General features: G+C 37.6%; 1 protein-coding gene across 4 annotated transcripts in view; it reads left to right on the top strand.

The window, feature by feature from the left end:
* LOC126332426 (arylsulfatase G-like) overlaps window positions 1–21,614 on the top strand; it is a 129,986-nt gene that overhangs the window by 38,642 nt on the left and 69,730 nt on the right. For all 4 annotated transcript variants that reach the window (XM_049996605.1, XM_049996607.1, XM_049996608.1 and 1 more), the window contains exons 4-6: window positions 10,894–11,081; window positions 14,524–14,667; window positions 16,561–16,720. In XM_049996605.1, the coding sequence (XP_049852562.1) occupies window positions 10,894–11,081; window positions 14,524–14,667; window positions 16,561–16,720 (492 nt within the window). The remainder of the gene's footprint in view (window positions 1–10,893; window positions 11,082–14,523; window positions 14,668–16,560; window positions 16,721–21,614) is intronic.

The raw sequence follows: 21,614 nt of genomic DNA, 5'->3' as shown, positions 1-21,614 counted from the left end.
TTCTGTTCTTGGGTTAAAACTTCCTCTCTCATGGAGTGGGGCGAGGTAAACAGTGTCTACCTGGGAACCATTCTGCATACAGTTCTGCTGTTCTTGATGCACTTTGATGACATTATCTATAAATCAGAAGCATGTTGATCCATTCTTCATTAGTATATGGCATTGGATTCCTGAAAGTAATTAATGCATTACCAGTGATTTGATTATGTGGATGTTTTACAAGCAACACACAGTTAAGGATTTACAGCATCCCTCATAACAAACATGATCTATGTAGTAAGTGATTCAATTGCACTCAGGTAACCTATAGATGGTCCAATAGGTGCAACAACAGCACAAATATCTTATGTTCAATGTGTTTCTACTCTGTGATTTTTTGTTACATCTGCAAAGTCATCTCATCATGATCTGCTATTCCAGTATCAGTAAATAGCATAGTTCAGTTAAAAAAAGTTGATGCCTGCTCCTTGGTTATTAATTAAATTGCAAGAGAACATTGTCATTTGTTCCATGATCCCCTGGTTGCTGTTCATGTAGGTGAAAACAGATTACAAATATCATTAGTATATCAAATGTAATTTGAGGTGAAAAAGTTAGGTGCCTCATTGTGTACGCTTTATGGCTATAGAGATATACAGGTAAATCTATAATTTTGTAACTGAAACAGTAAAAATGTTCTCAATAGACTTCTTTTCCACTAATGGGTCATAGAGCAATATTTTCAGAAATCCATCCTCCATGTTAAGTATAAACCTACCTTTTCATTGAAACTTCCTCACACATTAAACTATGTGTTGGACCAGGACTCAAACCTGGGAACTTTCCCTTTCGTGGGCAAGAGCTCTGCCAACTGAGTTACCCAAGTGCAACTCACAACCCATTCTCACAGATTTCTTTCCACCAGTATCCCACCTCTGACCTTCCAGACTTCACAGAAGTTATCAAGAATAACTTGTAGGACTAGCACTTGCAGAAGAAAGAATAGTGCAAAGATGTGGCTTGCCCACAGCTTCGGGGCTGTTTAAATAATGAAATTTTTCATTCTGCAGCAGTGTGTGCACTGATATGAAAGTTTCTGGCAGATTAAAACTGTGTGTCAGACCAGGACTAGAACTGGGACTTTTGCCTTTCACAGGCAAGTGCTGTACCAACTGATCTACCAAGCATGACTCATGACCTATCCTTACAGCTTTACTTCTGCCAGTAGCTCATTTCCCACATTATAAACTTCATGGAATTTTCCCTGCAAATTTTTTTTTTTAATATCCAAGAAAGTTGCACATCACTGCATACTGTGCTTCAGAGTGACATAAGTTCATTCTGACTACATTTTATTTAATTACTCATATTTGAGTCAACACACTGCCATGTCTGTGTATGAAGTTTCAAATGGTGTGGGGTAAGTCTGTCTCTTTCTCTATGACAAATATGATACAAGTATCTGAAACAGGAATATCTGAGTATATTTTGAACATCTTATGTAATATCATACAATTCAAATGGTCTACTGGCGTCGTAGCAGAACATCGATGACCACACACAAAATGAAACATTGTATGTAAAATTTGTTGGAGTCAGTGTGGACAGCAAGCTTACAAAATGTCAACACCTAGGTAGGCTTAACAAGTGTCACATTTTGTCATGTTTTATACAAAGACACATTCCTCAGTCTACTTACTTGGAGGTGTAGTTGGTACCTTACATTGCTTAATTTAATATTATGTAGTCTTAGAGAACTATCTCATGGGGCAATACAGTTAATTCATTTATTTACACTTACTGGTGAACTACAACCAGGAAGAATTCACTGAATTTAATGGTTAATGAATTGAGCTTAATATACATTGGAATGGTACTAAACTGGTGATGTCACTGTAAATCACTGGTGGTGCATGTTGCAATTTTCCTACTCTGAAATAGTTTTACGTGGTGGTCTAACCATTCAGTAACACACATAACACCATTGATTTAAGTTGGATATCTTTTCACTTTCACTCACATTGAAGCACACTTCAGTGATGACCAGTTCACAAACTTTCCTTTATACTAATAATATTATGAAATTTACCATATAGCACAGACACTTAGTCGCAGATAGTCACAACAAAAAAACAATAAAGCTTTCGGCCAGTAAGGCATACGTCAAAAATAGATGACACACACACACATGCAAACGCAACTTACACACACGATTGTTTGAGATTTATATTAATAACTGCTTGACAGTCAGAATATGTTCTGATCATCCAAATTTCTTTCATGAGAATATTAGTACACCAGGTTAGCTACTGCCCATAATAAGGTCTACACAGTGGCAATGTGACCAATTAAGAGTCCCATACTGAAGTCAGGCAAAAGCTGAACTCCTTTTTACAGTTTGGACTTTTTGTGTTATCGAACCTTTACACTGAAATATGACTCAGGTTATATCTGGGCACTGTTATTTTTGTGCATAACTGCTGTCAGAAGGACTCCCAATCACATTCTTTTATCACATAGATGTCACTGAAGTAAAATTACTGTGTACAACTTTTGTCACTGATACACTTACAGAATGCTTACTGCTTGGCAACTACACAAGCCAATGTAGAGATGTAAGCTAGGTGATAGCTAGCCACAGAGATGTTAATGCAGATTCCACCATGCTACCCAGGTGATAGCAAAGTGTGGAATGCTGACTTTTGTGTGGTGGAGCTATATAAAGACAGGAACATGGAAAAGTAATGAACTCAGTAATTACATTCTACTTTACACTGAGGTGGCAAAAGTCATAGGACAGTGATGTGCACATGTACAGATGGTGGTAGTATCATGTACACAAGGTATAAAAGAGCAGTGCATCATTTGTACTCAGCTGGTTCATGTGAAAAGGTTTCTGATGTTGATTATGGCCACACAAGAAGAATTAACAGACTCTGAATGCAGAATGGTGATTAGAGCTAGATGAATGGGATATTCCATTTTTGAAATTGTTAGGGAATTCAATATTTCAAGATCCATAGTGTCTAGAGTGAGCTGAGAATACCAAAGTTCAGGCATTATCTTTTGCCATGGATAATGCAGTAGCCGACAGCTTTCACTTAATGACTAAGAGCATCAGCGTTTGTGTAAAGTTGTCATTGCTAACAGACAAGCAACACAGCTTGAGATAACTGCAGTAATCAAAGTGAGATGTATGCCAAATGTATCCATTAAGGCAGTGAGATGAAATTTGGCATTAATGGGTCTTTGCCAACAGCATAATGTCACCTGCAGTGCCTCCCCTGGGCTCATGACCTTACTGGTTAGACTCTAGATGACTGGAAAACAGTGGCCTGCTCAGGTGAGTCCTGATGTCAGTTGGTGAGAGCTCATGGTAGGGTTCAAATGAGGCACAGATACAATGAAGCCATGGACCCAAGTTGTCAACAAGACACTATGCGAGATGGTGGTGACTCCATAATGGTGTGGGCTGTGTTTACACACAATGGACTGGGTCCTTGTTATGTTCAGCTACTTGGAGACTATTTCAAGCTATTCACAGACTTCATGTTCCAAAACAGCAATGGAATTTTTATGGATGACAGTGGGCCATGTCACCACACCACAATTGTTTGCGACTGGCTTGAAGGACTTTTTGGACAATTTGAGCAAATGATTTGGCCGCTGATATCACCTGACATGAATCAAATTGAAAATTTATGGGACATAATTGAGAGATCAATTGGTGTACAAAATCCAGTACTGGCAGCACCTTCACAATTATGTTCAGCCATAGAGGCAACATGGCTCAATATTTCTGTAGTGGACTTCCGACAACTTGTTGAGTCCATAGCAAGTTGAGTGGCCACTCTATGCTGCCAAAAGGAGGTCTGACATGACATTAGGACATATTCCAAGACTTTTGTCACCTAAGTGTATAATAACGTAAATGTCAAATTTATTAGACTTGTTACTCAGTTATTCAAGTAGGATTTTTGTTTAACTATATGGTAGATAATTATGAAAATATATAAGTCAGATGTACTGTTTGGTTGACACACTGTGTACCTACATGGTAGTTTACTGATTTTCGTGTAAAATTCTCAGGTTAGTAATTTCCCTATTTCGTTCAGTTTCTTAATTAGTGACTTCTTCAGATGTACCATCTGGGTCCAAAAAATTAGGCTAACAAAAATATAATGTCAAATCTGGGAAATAAATAAGCTTAAAATAAGGAAAGAGCAACCAGTTGCCTATAGCGGACTACTGTGTGATGCACAGAAACTCATAATAGAAAACTTTTCACTCTAGCTTACAGGCTCCTGTCCTTTTTTGTAGAAAAAGTATATGTATTCGCACACAGAATCACATGAACACTCAAATGTACTCTCCCCATATGTGGTGAGACTGATTACTGACTACTGATTATTGAGAACAGTTGCATTGGCAGACGGCGGTGAGGAGGGTTTAGAGAAGGGTATATGAAAGGAGGAGGGGTAGCAGGATAGTGTGAAGCAGGTCTGTGAACACATGAATTAGTGGCTGCACAACAAGACAAAAGGAGTTCAGCCTGTAAAACTGTGAGGTAGAGAAGAGGAGATGGAGGGGGCAGAAGGGAGGGCAGGAAAGAAAAGAAGGGTGGAAATAATGTGGGTAACAGGTTACCAGAAGTTTAGGCTTGGGTGAGTGCGAGAGTGCAGAATATGTTTAAGAGACAATTTCAACCTGGATATCTCAGAGAAACTTGTGCTAGAAAATAACCTTGTTAATGCAAAGAGCAAAATTAGAGCTATTGACTGAGCTGGGTCTTTTTGAGGATAATTGGTTATTACTCCACAAAATTTTCACTATCTCCTGGTGTGGGAACAATTTCAATTACAGATTTATCTTTAAAAGAATTGTTTTATGGACAACTAACTCCGCCATTGGGAGTAGCAGCACTGAAATGATCTAGTGAACTACAAAATTTAATAAGCTACTTGTTGGACAAGAATTTCAAAATTTCAAATAAATGAGGTACAACTGTTATCAGTTTAGTAATTTCAAAAAATAGTTATGTAATGGAATACAATCATAGTAATAATTTTACCTCGCTACATTTACGATACCCCTGTCTACACCACTGAATTAACAGAAAGTTATTGAAAATAATTAACCAGATATTCCAATACAGAACAACCAGTAGTTCTGCACAAACATTTTATAACTGACAATTTTAGAAATGAATGAGAAATATGACTACCAAATTTTCATAAAATACAAATTTACGATAGTGCATACGCATATGAATCAGAAGTTGGTCCTCACTGTACATTACAAAAATACAGATTTGTAAATGTGCAAAAATGATTTTATATTTTCTTGAGTAAATTCTTTTGACACACATTTTTAAACAATTTTTTAAGTATTTCAAAAATTTTTGATTGCTATAACACTGTCCATTTTAACTTTGAAATGCGTTGTACATGGACAGATAATACCATTTAACATAGTCTTTAGCAATTGTGAAGCACTGAACATGAAAATTCTCTTTATTATACATTTTTTTATTTACTGCACTGCATAGTTCTGGAAAGAACATTATCCTTGCCTTAGCCTAATCTCTGGCATCTATTAGCCCTTTTCATTGGCACTGCTACTCTTTCTCTGTGACGAAGTTTCCAACAATATGATGCTCAAGGCATATACTGCACATTTGCACCTGGTGGTCAAAATAGGACCTACTTTTTTCCCAGTGTAGATCAGTTCCACATTAATGCATTAGAAATTTTTCTGCCATATGTTATTACTGCCCACAGTGGATCTCTACGAGTGGCTGCATTTATATGTAACCACCCAGTCCATATCAGAAAAAACAAAATTACTTTACATTAGTAAGCTAATATATTTTTATGAAATCTGTAAAATGTATATTCTGTTTAAAATACTCAGAACATATACACAGCAAAATTCTGTATATTAGACTCTCAAATAAATTAAGAGGATGGAAGCTGTCCTCAAGATCCAAATGACCTTTAAACCAAAGCAAATTACTTAACTTTTTCAATTTTTAATTCTTCAAGAACTACAGTATTTATTTCGCTCAGATTTTTGCACATTTATTCTATTTTTCAGCAGATTAATCACAAACAATTTTTTCATAGAAGCTTACTAATTAAGTTCATTAATACAGAAACATAAATGGCTAATTTACAGCATAGAGGAGGTAAATGCAATAGTATCCTGAAAATAAAGTTTTCAGCCATCTATATTATGTGTCTGAAAGTGTCACGAAGAGGACAAGTTACGGATGTTTAAGCATGAGTGATGCCAATGTGGCACCAGTTTGGCACATCATGAAGGATGCTGTCTACCAGTCCCCTGTAAGAGTCCAGCAAAAACTGCAAGTTCTCATCAGAGCAGCAACTGCACATGTTAGTAAGGACATGATAGGCCGGACATGGGAGGAAGTGGAATAATGCTTACCTGCCCTGCACGCTACAAATTGGGTGCAGATTGAACTCTGTTAAAGTGCTACAGAAACTTGAGGTGTCTCTGTGGAAATTATGCTGTGAGCTTTACCTTTCTGCCTATCCCCATTTATGATATACAGGGTGAGTCACTTAACTATTGCCACCTAGAATAACTCTGAAAGTACGATAATAGCTGAAAAGATTGTGGGAAAAATGCTACATGGGACAACAGGGGCCATAATATGACGTTGGTTTTTTGCTGCTAGGTGAGGTCATATCAGGGATATGGAGGTCAATTTTTTTTTTTTTTTTAAATGGGATGCTATAGTTTGGTACTTATTTTCTGATAGTGGCTATCGAGACAAACCAATGATGTGTAACAGTAAGGTCTTTGAAGGTCATGAAGGTCAAAAAGGTGGCATGAATGTACATTTACAGAAGGTGTTTGAAGTGATGACCATTGCTATCAGTGCAGTGCTGCAGTCTTCTTATCTTGGACTGAGTGGTATTGCTTATCACATCGGCACTTATCAAGGCACATGCTCTGACAATTCTCTCTCATATATTGTACAAATAGTAAATATTTGCTAAATACAGTGTATCCATCTAACGTGCCATTGACATGTAAACACCATTTGATGGTCTTGCAATAAAACACTAATAGGAACAGTAAGAGTAGTATCATTGAATCAAGTGAATATCAATGATCTATTCCTTCGAAGAACAAGTCGATATGCTTCTCATTTACAGAGAATGCCACCGAAATTCAGTGAGAACTAGAGACTTATACGCTGAAAGATATTCTCAATGTACTCACCCTACACATCATACATTTAAATATGTGTATGACAAATTGAGAACAACTGGATCTTTAACTTATCAGAAACATGTCCAACAAAGGAAAGTTACTAACATGGAAACAGAAATTGATAGTCTTGCCACTTGGTTCGAGATCCTTGTGTTAGTTCACGTCGAATCACAAGGGAATCTGGCATGAGCCAGAGTAGTGTTGTTCAGGTTCTGCCTTGCCATAAATATCATCCTACCATATCAGTCACCACCAAGAATCAACTGGTATGGATCGTATGCATCACATTGAATTCTGCCGATGGGCTAAACTTCAGATTCAGAGGGATGACACATTTATTGATTTGATTTAATTTACTGATGAGTCTACATTCATGAACCATGGAAATGTTAATTTTCATAACATGCATTATTGGGAAATTGAAAATCCATGTTGACTGCGGCAAATTATCATGAAAAACCATGGTCGGTGAATGTATGGTGTAGGATTCTGGAGGACAGAATTGTAGGCCTCTATTTCATCAAAGAGAATCTTAATGGTAGGAAGTACACCACATTTCTGCAAGAAACATAAGGTGTGTTATTGGAAGAAATACCTTTAGGAACAAATAACAGAATGTGGTGTCAACACGATGGGTGTCTGGCACATTTTTCACTGATGGCTAGAAATGAGTTGCAGAGACAATTCCCAAATCATTGAATTGAACATGGAGGAGATGTGTCATGGCCAGCTTGTTTGCCAGACTTGATGCCTGTGGATTTTTTTCTTTTGGGGATTCATAAAAGGCATTGTTTATAAAGACATTCCAACTGCACCTGAAGATATGCAAGAGAGAATTGTCAGAGCAAGTGCTCTGAGTGCTCTGATAAGTGCCAATGTGATAAGGAATACCACTCAATCCATGATAAGAAGCTTGCAGCATTGTATTGATACCAATGGTCATCACTTCGAACACCTTCTGTAAAAGGACATTTGTGCCACCTTTGTGACCTTTGTTGACCTTACTGTTACACATCATTGGATTCATCTTGATAGTTGCTAGCAGAAAATAAGTACCACACTACAGCATCCATAAAAAACAAAAAAATAAGGTTGACCTTCAAATCACTGAAGTGACCCCACCTAGCAACGGAAAAAATCAACATAATATTATGGCCTTTGTTGTCCCATGCAACTTTCGTCCCCCAACGCCTCAGCTCCTATCATACTTTCGGAGTTATTCTTGGTGGCAGTAGTCAGTGACTCACACTGTATAGCTTAATTAAACATCAAATACATGTGTTGTCCTTCTTACGAAAATTACTCTTCATGGTAACAGACAACAATGATATTAAAAAAAGCTTCACTTTCCATGATAGGATAGACAAAATACCAATTAATTACTTCATTTTAAACAACACAGTTCTCATTTCTCAAGCCTAAAGGGCTACCCCAAGACAAACGTTGTTCTCAATAAACTTTACTGTGGAGAAAATTGCTTATTTTATTTCAACTTTCTTTACTATGGGCTGAAGGGCTACACAGTGATATTCTTTTACTAAAAAGGCACTTTCTTATACATTGACCACTGTACTTACTACTTCAGCAATATTCTTACAAATTGATAACAAATGTCACTGAATGTGTTTGAAATAGCTCAGCTATGTAATATTAAACTGAAAAAGATTTGTTATATTTTCACAAAATATTCATTAATATTGAACCAAAAAATAACAAGGGATTTTTCACTATAATATTGGTATAGTGTATGTCATAACATATGCAGACATTATTATGTAATCAAGAAATAAACTATGAAAGAAATATTGTATAAATAGGACTGGATGGTTTAGAAGTTATAATCATTTAAATTGCTTCAGGCAGGCAAGGAAGGAAAATAGTGAAGTGTAACTTTTGGATTCTAATGAGAGAATCATGTTTATCAGAGTTTAAAACCACAGTTTTGGAACATTGGAAACTGTAGAAAGGGTAAAACCTTGGTTAGGACAGAAAGACATGTTGGTACAGAATGTTAGATACAAATGAGATGGATATGAATGAACCAGGAAGGGAAGAATGGATTAATTTAGTCGTGGAAAGCACTACTTGCCACTTAGTGTGTTCACTGAAGAATGGTGAACTCCCTACTTGATCATTTTATTTACATTCAACAGCATTTTCAGTTGTGTTCACCAAATGAATGGCTCCCAGTTTCAGAAATGGTTTGAGCTCATATTGTTGTACTTTCAGACATGTAACTGATGATATGTAAGGTTTCAAATCAGTTATATTTTTCAGGCCATGTATTTTATTAGATATAGGATATCTTAGTTCATAGGCACTATCATCAGTAGCCCTTATCATTTTAAATGAGCCATGGTACACATGTAGGAATTTATGTATCTCTTCATTCACATTACTGGATTTTTCTTCGGTTTTGACTAAACCAAATCTTCTACTTTAGAACTGTGTGGTTTCACCCAACTATCATGACTTCTTTTCTCTTCCTTAGCCTTTATTTTCATCGTCTCATTTGAGACTACAATCTTTTCATTCTTAGATATTTCACTTAAAGCTGGAAACTCTATATCTACCCAAACATTAATTCACAGGGAGAAAATCAGTAGGTTGTTTATTATATTTTCAAAATTTTGTATGTGACATGCCCAAACAGTGTGTTTTTTATTACAATGTAACAACATAGCCTTTTAATCTCTTTCATTACATATTCCCTTGGGGAAAGTAACTGGAATTATTTATATGTTTAATTTTATATTTTCCCATTTATTGCATAAATCTTTCAGAATGAATTGTGGCCTTTGTCTGATAATAGAGATTTTGCCCCCACTTTATGAAAATACTGTGTTTCTAAGTTTTCTGCAAAGGCCTTTGTGTTGGCCCTTTTTCTAGATAAAGCTTTATATGTACTGAAAAAGTTGCCAGTAATATAATAATGTATTTACACAGGCCATTAGAAGTAGTTAATGGTCACAGTAAATCTACTACAACTAACTCTGTTGGAGCATTGGTTAGAACGGAATGTATTAAACCATTCGAAAATGCATTAGTGGACTTACGCACTTGGATTTATCACATCCAGCAAATATTTTCTTGAACCTTCTCCACAAATTATTAAATATTACAGTTTCCTCTATTTTTGATAATACTTTATTTATTCCGTAATGCTCATAGCTTCCATACAAATAATTGAGCAATTTCTTCTTTTGTACTTAAGGACTTTCTTTTGAATAGAAAAGTGTTTGTGAATAAAGGAAAATTATAAGAATTGTAATACCATTTCATTAACTTCAGGTTTGCATCACCATTCTCTTCACTACACATGTATGTATAAATTTTTCCTTCAAAGTTTGGAACCCATATACTATGGCAATTGCTTCCAATTCAGCTATGTAATAATGTTTTTCATGAAAAGGAAAAAAAAACTATATACCTTCATAACTATTGGCTCTGGCAGACACAACAAGAAGAGTTTTTAATACGAAATAATACAGACAACCACCATTGATAATAACCTGGGTCAAGGAAGAGCTCTTAATGCTGTTTACTTTTGTTAAACTTGACTTGCTCATGTGGGGCTAAATGCAATGACCTAGGGTGTATATTTTGAGGAGAAAAATCAACTTTAATTTGTTCTTGATGAACAGATGAATTTTTAATATTTTATTTGTTTAGGCTCACAGATTTTCATGCTAGTGCATCGGTGTGTGCGCCATCTCGAACTGCACTCCTCACTGGTCGACTTGGGCTAAGGACTGGCGTTGTGCAAAACTTTGCTAAAGATGCTGTTGGGGGTATTCCTGAGAATGAGACAACATTGGCAGAAATCTTGAGGGATGCTGGATATAGGACTGCTATGATTGGTATGAATTATTGATCCACAGTTTCACTCTGTTTTTCCTTATTACTCAAGTCATTATCTTTCTTTTATTGCCATGTTTAGCTTACTGCAGTATATTTTATGAGTCATTAAACACAAATATAATTATTGTTTTAATTTTTTTTGACATATCATGTTAAAATGTCCTACATTTCTAACTTCAGTGGTTCCAAGCAATTCAATGTTTAACAATATTTTAGAGGCTGCTTGTTATATAGTTAAAAGAAATTTTAAAAGAATCTAAGCATAGCATTCTTTAATAAGCAGTGTAATCCAGCATGTTATGTTTCTGTAGATAACTGGTTCATTATATGAATTGTGGAAAATATTAAAACTGGGAATCAAACAAGTTATGTCATTGTCAGCAGGATATTTAACATTCTTTGGATTAGATCAGATACACTTTTTATTCCTCAGACCCAAAACAAGGAGTTCCTCAAGGGTGCAGAACATATCTTAATACACAACTGCTTGGATATCTAAGTGCATTTAAGTGCCCAGTTTTGTGACATGGGGAGGTGTGCTGGCCCAATATCATATCTGCCTTGCAGATTAATGATGGGAACCATTGTGCCGTCCAGCCTGGATGCAGTTGTTAAGTGATTTTCCACATTACCTTATTCTACTGGCCATTAAAATTGCTACACCAAGAAGAAATGCAGATGATAAATGGGTATTCATTGGAAAAATATATTATACTAGAGCTGACTTGTAATTACATTCTCACGTGATTTGGATGCATAGATCCTTAGAAATCAGTATCCAAAACAACCACCTCTGGCCATAATAATGGCCTTGATATGCCTGGGCATTGAGCCAAACAGAGCTTGGATGGCGTGTACAGGTACAGCTGCCCATGCAGCTTCAACATGATACCACAGTTCATCAAGAGTAGTGACTAGTGTATTGTGGCGAGCCAGATGCTCGCCCACCATTTACCAGACGTTTTCAATTGGTGAGAGATCTGGAGAATGTGCTGGCCAGGGCAGCAGTCAAACATTTTCTCTATCCAGAAAGGCCCGTACAGGACCTGCATTATGCGGTCATGTATTATCCTGCTGGAATGTAGGGTTTCACAGGGATTGAATGAAGGGTAGAGCCATGGGTCATAACACATCTGAAATGTAACGTCCACTGTTCAAAGTGCCGTCAATGTGAATTAGAGGTGACCGAGACATGTAATCAATGGCACCCCATACCATCACACTGGATGATATGCCAGTATGGTGATGATGAATACACACTTCCAATGTGCATTCACTGAGATGTCGCTAAACACGGATGTGACCATCATGATCCTGTAAACAGAACCTAGATTCATCCGAAAAAATGACGTTTTGCCATTTGTGCACCCAGGTTCATCGTTGAGTACACCATCGCAGGTGCTCCTGTCTGTGATGCAGTGTCAAGGGTAACTGCAGCCATGGTCTCCGAACTGGTAGTCCATGCTGCTACAAACGTCGTCAAACTGTTCATGCAGATGGTTGTTGTCTTGCAAACGTCCCCACTCAGGGATCGAGACGTGGCTGCATGATCCATTACAGCTATGCAGATAAGATGCCTGTGATCTTGACTGCAAGTGATACAAAGCCATTGGGATCCACCACAGTATTCTGTATTACCCTCCTGAATCCATTGATTCCATATTCTGCTAACAGTCATTGGATCTCGACCAAAGTGAGCATCAGTGTTGTGATACGATAAACCACAATCGTAATAGGCTACAATCTGACCTTTATCAAAGCCGGAAATGTGATGGTACACATTTCTCCTCCTTAAACAAGGCATCACAACAACATTTCACCAGGCAATGCTGGTCAACTGCTGTTTATGTATGAGAAATCAGTTGGAAACTTTCCTCATGTCAGTACGTTGTAGGTGTCGCCACCGGTGCCAACCTTGAGTGAATGCTCTGAAAAGTTAATCATTTGCATATCACAGCATCTTCTTCCTCTCGGTTAAATTTCGCGTCTGTAGCATGTCATTTTCATGGTGTAGCAATTTTAATGGCCAGTAGTGTAGATAAATCCCCGGTTGGTTCTTAAGTCCCACCTCAACCTCAGCATGATGTGCAAACAGTTTGGAAAATGATGTTACATTTTACCATGTGGTGTCAGACAGAAGAAGTACATTGAATTTTGCCTAGAAGGGGGGGCTGACATTAGCTTTAAGATGCCTTTGAGAGTGGTGACCCCTTTATAATAACAGTCTATATACAGGAGTTATGGCTGGTCCGTAAGTTGGAGAACTACGGTACCAGTCCCAATCCAATAGTGTCTGGATATAGGGCACTAGAATGGATGAATTACCCATAAGTTATCTTTGTAATAAATCTTTTAATCAAGTCATATTTAGTAATAGAATTGTATATGCTGTAGTAATACCCATCTATAAAACCACAGATAAGCAAACTGCTTTTAATTACAGATCTGTGTCACTCCTAGTCTTTTCAAACACATCCAGTCAGGAATTGATTTAAAATGGTGTCAAAGCAGATAAACAGCTCAAGAAACTTAATTCAGCATGTTTTTCTCCTAGAAGCACCTCTAATCATGCATAGGAGTATTGTGTAAAGTAGATATCAGCACATCTTGCAAAAGCCTTTTCAAAAACTTGCAGTTATTTCACTCCTTCCCAATAGATTAACTCCTTAATGATTTTTAAACAAGAATGGAAAATCCAGGATGGAATAATGACAGTATTATGAAAAGGATAGACTGTCACTCACCATATAACAGATTCTGAGTCACAGACAGACGTGACAGAAAAGACTGCTGAACAGTAAGCTTTCAGCCAAAAGGCCTTCTTCTGAACTAGACAACATACACAAACACACATTCATGCAAACTCAACCCACACACGTACTTGACCACTGTCTCTGGCTGCCGAGGCCAACCAGAGATGGTGGTCATGTGTGTGTGAGTTGTTTTTGCATGAATGTGTGTGTATATGTTGTCTTATTCAGTAAAAGCCTTCTGGCCAAAAGCTTACTTGTTTAGGAGTCTTTTTGTTGTGCATGTCTGCAGCTCAACATCTCCGCTAAATGGTGAGTAACAATCTATCCCTTTCATAACATTGTTCTTAATGGTCTTTGTTGTTGCAAAAATAAGTTTTAGTTGAACTGTGATGTACACAAACATCATAAAAATATAAAAACAATTGTCATGTACACTATACCTCCAGGACTAGGAGTTAGAGTGAAGATGTGTCCTCTCGTCCAAAGTTTTTCTGAAAGAATGATAAACTCAGGTAGTGCAGTAGAGGAAGTGTGTAAAATAGATAGACTTCTGAATCCACATAATTTTTACAAGTTATTGCCTCTCATTTTTCATTGTGATATGCGGTAAGTATAAATGTTTGTGATACACATGTTCGTAAGTAGTCAATAATGTAGCAAAGCTCTTCAGTAAAAAAATATTTTCCAGGAAAATGGCATCTGGGTACATCACCTGGTCACCATCCTATAGATAAAGGTTTTCAGGCCTATCTAGGAATTCCATACAGTATTGACATGGGCTGTACTGATCCACCAGGGGCAAATTTACCAGCCTGTCCTCCTTGCCCCCATGGTAAATGAAGTGTTAAGTTTATTGAGTCTACTTTTAAAACATTAACCATTTATAGTCTAGTAGTCTTGTGATATGCAATATGTTCCTTCCTCCCTATGTTCCTGCATCCTTCCCCCTCCCCCCCCCCCTCTCTCTTTCTCTCTCTCTCTCTCTCTCTCTCTCTCTCTCTCTCTCTCTCTCTCTCTCTCTCTCTCTCACACACACACACACACACACACACACACACACACACACAACACACACACACACCACTGTATTCTAACTGGTGCAATCACTGTTAGCATATGTACTGGGTTCGAAATATTAAACACTGTGCAACACTGACACTGTATAAACACAGATGTGGTAACCGTCAATGATGTATCCTTGGCTCAACAGGCTAAAATGATGATGAAATATTTGTCTCTGCCTGTGTGGGAATCATGAAATGTACAAGTGTAAGGATCATGGAGTCTGTGACATATGGAAGTTTGGGTTGGTCCTGGAGATGCACTCAGATGACTGAAGTGGTTAAGGTGACTGCTTGATAAGCAGGAAATCCTGGTTTCAGTCCTGGTCTGACACAAATTTTCATCTGCCACAAACAGATGATATCAATGTCGATTCCATTTCATGGTATTCATATTTACCACACTTGTAATCATTAGAATAGTATATTTTCCTTCAGATATGCATTCATGCATTGTAATGTATAGATACAGACACTGTATAAACACAGCCATTGTAACCATCAATGACCTAATTAGTTAGTAGTTAGTTATGTGTTCATAGATCATCTGAATAATTCTTTTATCAAAAATAATTCTTTTACCAAATGAGTCAGTTTACAGGATAAATATACTTGTTATGTTAATATTAAGGAACAAATTACTTTTTAGTCTGACTCATATAACTACACTTACAAACTTACTTTTTGTTTTTACTTGCTACCAGTCTTTTTAATAAAAAGGTGTTGTCCAGGAGGAATGATTTATGCTAAATTTAAAACTTGATTTTCCATATGTTTTTATTTTATGTTATCGGGTAAATTAGCAAACATTTTTCTTGCTGCATATTGAACTCTTTTCTGAGCCACTGACAGCTGCAACAATGGAAAACAAAGGTCATTTTTTCCTCTAGTGCTGTAGATATGGACATCTCATCCATTTGTTATTGCCACTAGCAATTATATTAAGAGCAAAAATATTAAATTAATTATTTGAGCAGCTCAATATTACACTTCTTCCAGTTCAAATTTTTATCAGTATGTACACCTAAAAATTTAGAGTATTTTGCCCTGTTTACTGAGTTCTATTCAAGTGATACATTAATTGTCAACTTACCTAGTTTTGTTTACAGAACTGTTTTCTCATAATTTAGGGTGAGTCTATTTTTAAGGAACAACTTAATAATTCTTTGAAAATATCATTATCAATCTCTTCTACTGTCTTCTCTCCAATGGAATAATTGTAACTCTGTTATTGTCTGAAAAAGTACTCATTCTGCTTTATGACCGCCTTCATGATTTCTACCCAGTGACCAAAATATTTTCTCCTTTCAACTTTGAACTATTTAGCACAACATTTTGCATTCTGTCAGTTAAGTATGATTCAAAAGAAATTTGTGTAAAAGCATCAGTGCCATAAGACTTAAGTTTTTCGTAGTGAGTAACGTGATCTATGCAGTCAAAGACCTCATATTCCGAGAAAGAAAATGGTACCAGTAGCAGTTGTGTTCCAAATAACAGTTCCTGTAAACCCATTTGGTTATATGTAATGTAATGTATTATCTGCATTAAAAAGGTAAGATAGTGAGGTATGAATGCATTGTCTCCTTTTATTTATTAATTTGTTTTGACTGATGAAAATCTGTTTATACTCTTTTAAGCAATTTGTTGTTTTATTTTTTACTTAGAAAATATGGTCTTCAACAAGGAGAATGATTGTCACATTTCATGTGATGAAGAATTGGCTCTTCCTTTGTATGTAAATAAAACAATAATACAGCAGCCTGCACAGTTAAGGCATCTCTCAGAAATGTATGCCGAATTTGCAGAAGAATTTATGTCAAAAAGGTAACACTCTCCAAATCACATTTTTTCTTCTGTAAATACTTATTTAACTGTATATACGATTGAACTATGAGATTACTTGTCTTTGAGGCATCACCTTGTATAGATGATCTTCAGACTGTTCTTTTAGATTAATATCTAGACTGTAATTGTAACATTTTGCTGTTACTGTCCCCAGACTATCCATTGCATCTGAATCATCATTATGTGTTTATGAGCATCACTTTAGAGTTCTCACAGTGACTGGGTTCTGGCCAAAGATGATGCTGTAGTATCATACTGTCAGGTATAATGCCATAATTGATACCTAGGATAAAAAACAAGAAAAAATGTTTCAATGAATGTATGTCATACAATGTGCTGATAGTAAGATACAAGCATTGCAGTAAATAGAAATATGGTGACATATTTGCTGCTCATACTGCTATAGTACTCCAAATGTTGAATAAAACAAATGTGTCTTGCTGTATCAATAACATGTGGTACAGAACAGTTCTACATAGGCATGAGTAGGCTAGTAGCTCACTGAGTGTGAAACATGAGATGTTATTCAAAACAAAAAGAAGGTGAAATGGATTTCGTGTGTGGTAGTTCAAATAACAATTGGCTATAAGTAGCATGCATTCTGCACAGAGAGTGTCTGTTTTTCAGGATACCTGCAGCAGTTCCACTGGAAAGTAAGCCCCTATCACTTTGCTGCACTTTATGTGTCATATATGAGTATGATGATGCTCTAGTGCACTTCAATTTGGATGTGTACCAGTTTCTGGACAAAACATCCACAAGACAATGACTCTGACACTGAGGTGCAGTACATTCTAAAGTCAAATATCCTTGTCTTTATCCAGTGAAAACTTGGTTTCTTTATTATTTTATGTATTTGCTGCTGAATTTCACTTTAGTACATATCCTCTGCAGCTGAAGTGGATTATGAGTTACAAAGCAGTTAACTAGAAACTGAGGTCTTGGAAACATGCAGTGATGAATTATTCAGCAGTCTCAGAACTTTGCAACTACTCCCTTTGTCAGATAAGTTCCAGGACAAGCCTTTTTAAAATAGAAAACTGCACTTACCGAGTAAAGATCCTAGTAGTCCCCTTGGCTATCTATAGACAATTTCTAGCATTCCTGGAGGTCTTGGAAGCAAGAAGGGAAATTTTCAACTCTGATGCTAATGACCTCATTTGTCACAGCCCACTGGACATCTGTGATATCTTGATGAAGCTTTCCTTTCAGTTGCCTTTTCACTTGCTGAAACAAGAAAAAAATCACGAGGTGAATATGGTGGATTTGGGATGGTCATAACAGAATGTCTGGCCAGATACTCAGTAACAGATAAGGCAGTATGGGATCTTGCATTGTCATGCAATAAGACCCAGTCCTGAGAATGCCACAAATCAAGGCAGCAACATCAAATTGCTTGTTGCAAATGTTTGGAGACAGTGTAAAAAGTTTGGTTCAGTGTTTCACATTGAGGAATACACTCATGGTGAACTAATCCCTTACTGGCAAGAATTTGATCAACATTGTCTTTGATCTCAAATGTTTTCATTTGACTTCTTTTGAGGTAGGTGATCCAGGACTCTGACATTCAATACTTTGATGCTCTGTTTGATTGTCGTAGCACTAGCACCAATTTTCATCCCGAGCAGTAATCTTGGGACCATGTGGGACCATGTCTGGCTCTATCAAGAAGTTCAGCAGAAATTCTTCATCATTCCTCTTTTTGTTCATATGTTAGTGTGTGAGAGACAAGTCTCCATTTCCCTAAATCTTCATATAAAATGTTATGACACACATCATGATTCAAATTAAGTTAATTTAATATTGCATGCACAGTTACATGATGGTCTTCATGCAGCAACTGACTAACATGCTCCACATTTTCATTGCTATGTACTGTAGGTGGTTGACCCACTGTGGGATCATATTTTGCTGTCCACATTTTCATTGCTATGTACTGTAGGTGGTTGACCCACTGTGGGATCATATTTTGCTGAAACTCTGCCTTCACAAAACCTTTTGTGCCACTTGTAACATGACTTCTAGAATATGCCTTTTCTGCATATGCTTGCTTAATCATTGTCCACATTTCACTAGGTGTTTTTTCAAAATTAATGCAGAACTTAATGTTCTTTCTTTGCTCACAATCAGCATCTAGTGTGTCATGTAACTAATGTGCCAAGAACCCAAACATGTGTTGTTAAGCATAGCCATGGTACCTAGTGAGTTTGCACAGAAACAGGGCCAAGGTTATTTCAAGTATACACACATACCAGGTGACATAAAAACAACATTGTCCTTTTTCGGTTTTATGTACCTTAGTACCAAGACTTCATGAAACACATGTACATATGAAATTTTTTGTCCTAGGAAAATGGAGTTTTGAGTTTTTTGTTTAGTTTTCTCAGTATACATAAGTTAAGTCTGGACTTTGTTCCACAGTCATGGTTGTTCTCAGGATGGTAATTTTAAAATGAGGCAATTACAGTTATGCTTGTGTATGAGAAAGGCTTGATTTGAGTAACCTAGCTGTTTAAATGTGCTGCTCCATAGAGCAAGGACACTCCTGGGCACCCCTCGGTATGTTCTCAGGCAGGCATGGCTAATATAAGCTACGAACCAAGTGATCCTGTTGTAGTACATGCACTATGTGCATGCACAGACTGCTTGTCCAACTGTGCCTGTGTGCACTCAGTAGCCTATGTTCATTCCTGGTAGCCTAACTGCCCATGTGTCAGCTGTGTGACCACCTGTTCCCATGAGCACCCAGCTGCCTGTTGGCAGGGACATGAACTGGAACAGTGTACTGTAACCATTTTAGAATGCACTGATGGTTTCTACTGATCACTACACTAACAAGAGTGAGAAATAGATAGAACTAAAAAATTGATTAAGAAGCAGTATGGAAGAACCAGGCTAAATGCACAGAAATTTTTGCAACAACATCTTCTAGTAAGACTGCCTATTGAGAGAATGTGGAACTATTGTGTAATATCCTGCAGTAAATAATTCTCTTCTGTGCATCACCTCATATAAAATGACAATCATGTGGCAGTTACAGGAGCCTGATAGTACATTGATCCATATATGTTCTAAATGAGGAATGATACAATGGGAATACCAGAATGGAATAACAACAAAAGATAGATTGCTACTCACCACATAGATGAGGCATTGAATCACAGACAGGCACAATGAATAAAGTTGCTAAACATTTATGCTTTTGGAGAATAAGTCCTTCTTCCAAAAGAGAAAACATACACACATTCACACAAGAAGAACTCACTCAAATATGCACACTTGGTCACTGCCTCCAGGTGTTGGGGCCTGACTGCAGACTGTGACTGCAACTGTGACTGCAACTGTGACTACTTCTGACATGAGCAGCAGTCTGATGGAGTGTGTGGTTGGGGGTAAGGAGGAGGCATGGGACAGGAATGGTGAGGGATAGCAGGGTAGGGGTGGGGCAAGATGTTGTGTTGCCTGTGGGAGCATGAAGGACAGAGGTAGGTATGGGATTGGCAGCTAGACACAGAGATGGGAAGCTGTGCTGTGGGGGGGTGGGAGGGGGGATGGGGGGGGGGATAGTGAAGGAGAATAGACTAGTAGGTGTGTTGTACATGCAGAAGAGTATTTAGTGCAGAAATGAGACCAATATAGCAGATAGATAAGTGGTTGACAAGAACTACTTGAGGTTGAGACCATGGTGGTTATGAGAATGAGGGATGGCACAGGCTGTGAAGCACTCATAGAAATGATGTGCATTGTGTTGGGCAGCATTTTCAGCAATGGTGTGGTGCAGCTGTTTTTTGGTCAAAGTTTGGCAGTGGCCATTCATGTAGAAAGGCAGCTTCTTTGTTGTCATGTCCACACAGAATGCAGCACAGTTGTTGCAGCTTAGCTTATAGATCTATAGCACTTCCTTTGATGGGATAGGAATGCCTATGACAGGTCTGGCATAGGTGGTAGAGGGAGGATGTATGGGGCAGGTCTTGCATCTAGGTCTGTTGCAGAGATATGAGACATGAGCCAAGGGATTTGGAGCATCTGCGCCATAGGAATGAATAGGGGTATTGTGAAGCTTTGAAGGGAAGCAGAATAGTCCAGGGGAGAGTAGGGAGGATAGTGGAACTGTAGTGGAAAATGTGATTTTGTTTCTACAGTCTTGGATGGTAATGAGTTATGAGATAAGTGCTCCTTTGTGGAAGATGTTAGGTAGAATGTCAAAGCAAAACCCTTGGCGTATTTGGAGAGGGACTGATCGTCAGTACAGATGCAACGACCTTGGGTAGTTAGGTCTTATGGAAGGGTTCTTCTGGTATGAAATGGCTGGCAGCTATTGAAATGGAGGTGGTGTTGGTGGTTGTTAGGTTTGGTGCAGGCAGAGGTACTGATATAGTCATTCACTCATCTTTGGCTAGTAATCAAAATATTCTCAGTCCCATGTTTGAAGCCTGCTACTGCTTAAATTTGAAATAAAAATAATCAGCAGCTGTTTCATACTAACAATGGCCTTGTCAAAGAATATGGAGGAGTGGAAGAGTGGAAGAGAATCAGTGCACTCTCTTGCCCTTGGGGTGGGAAACTGCCCCTAAATGTGGAAGACGCAGCAATGATCAATAGCAATAGAATGCAGAAGGCCTTGGAAACCCCTGCATTGAAGACATGTAATGTGTATTCACAGGAGATGTGACCTATAACTGTAAAAGTGTAATGATCATCTCTTCATTGGCAAAAGATTCTGGATTAGTCCTCCATTCAGATCTCTGGGAGGGGACTGCCAAGGGGGAGGTGGCCTTGAAAAGGTCAAATAGCCAATGAAAGGATTCGACAAGTTGGGTCATGGAATGTCAGAGGTCTGAATGTGGTGGGGAAGGTAGAAAATCTGAAAAGG

This window comes from Schistocerca gregaria, chromosome 2, assembly GCF_023897955.1.
Source record: "Schistocerca gregaria isolate iqSchGreg1 chromosome 2, iqSchGreg1.2, whole genome shotgun sequence".
NCBI classification, from domain to species: domain Eukaryota; kingdom Metazoa; phylum Arthropoda; class Insecta; order Orthoptera; family Acrididae; genus Schistocerca; species Schistocerca gregaria.
Note: the sequence above shows the minus strand (reverse complement) of the source record. Positions and strands in the feature narration are given on the sequence as shown.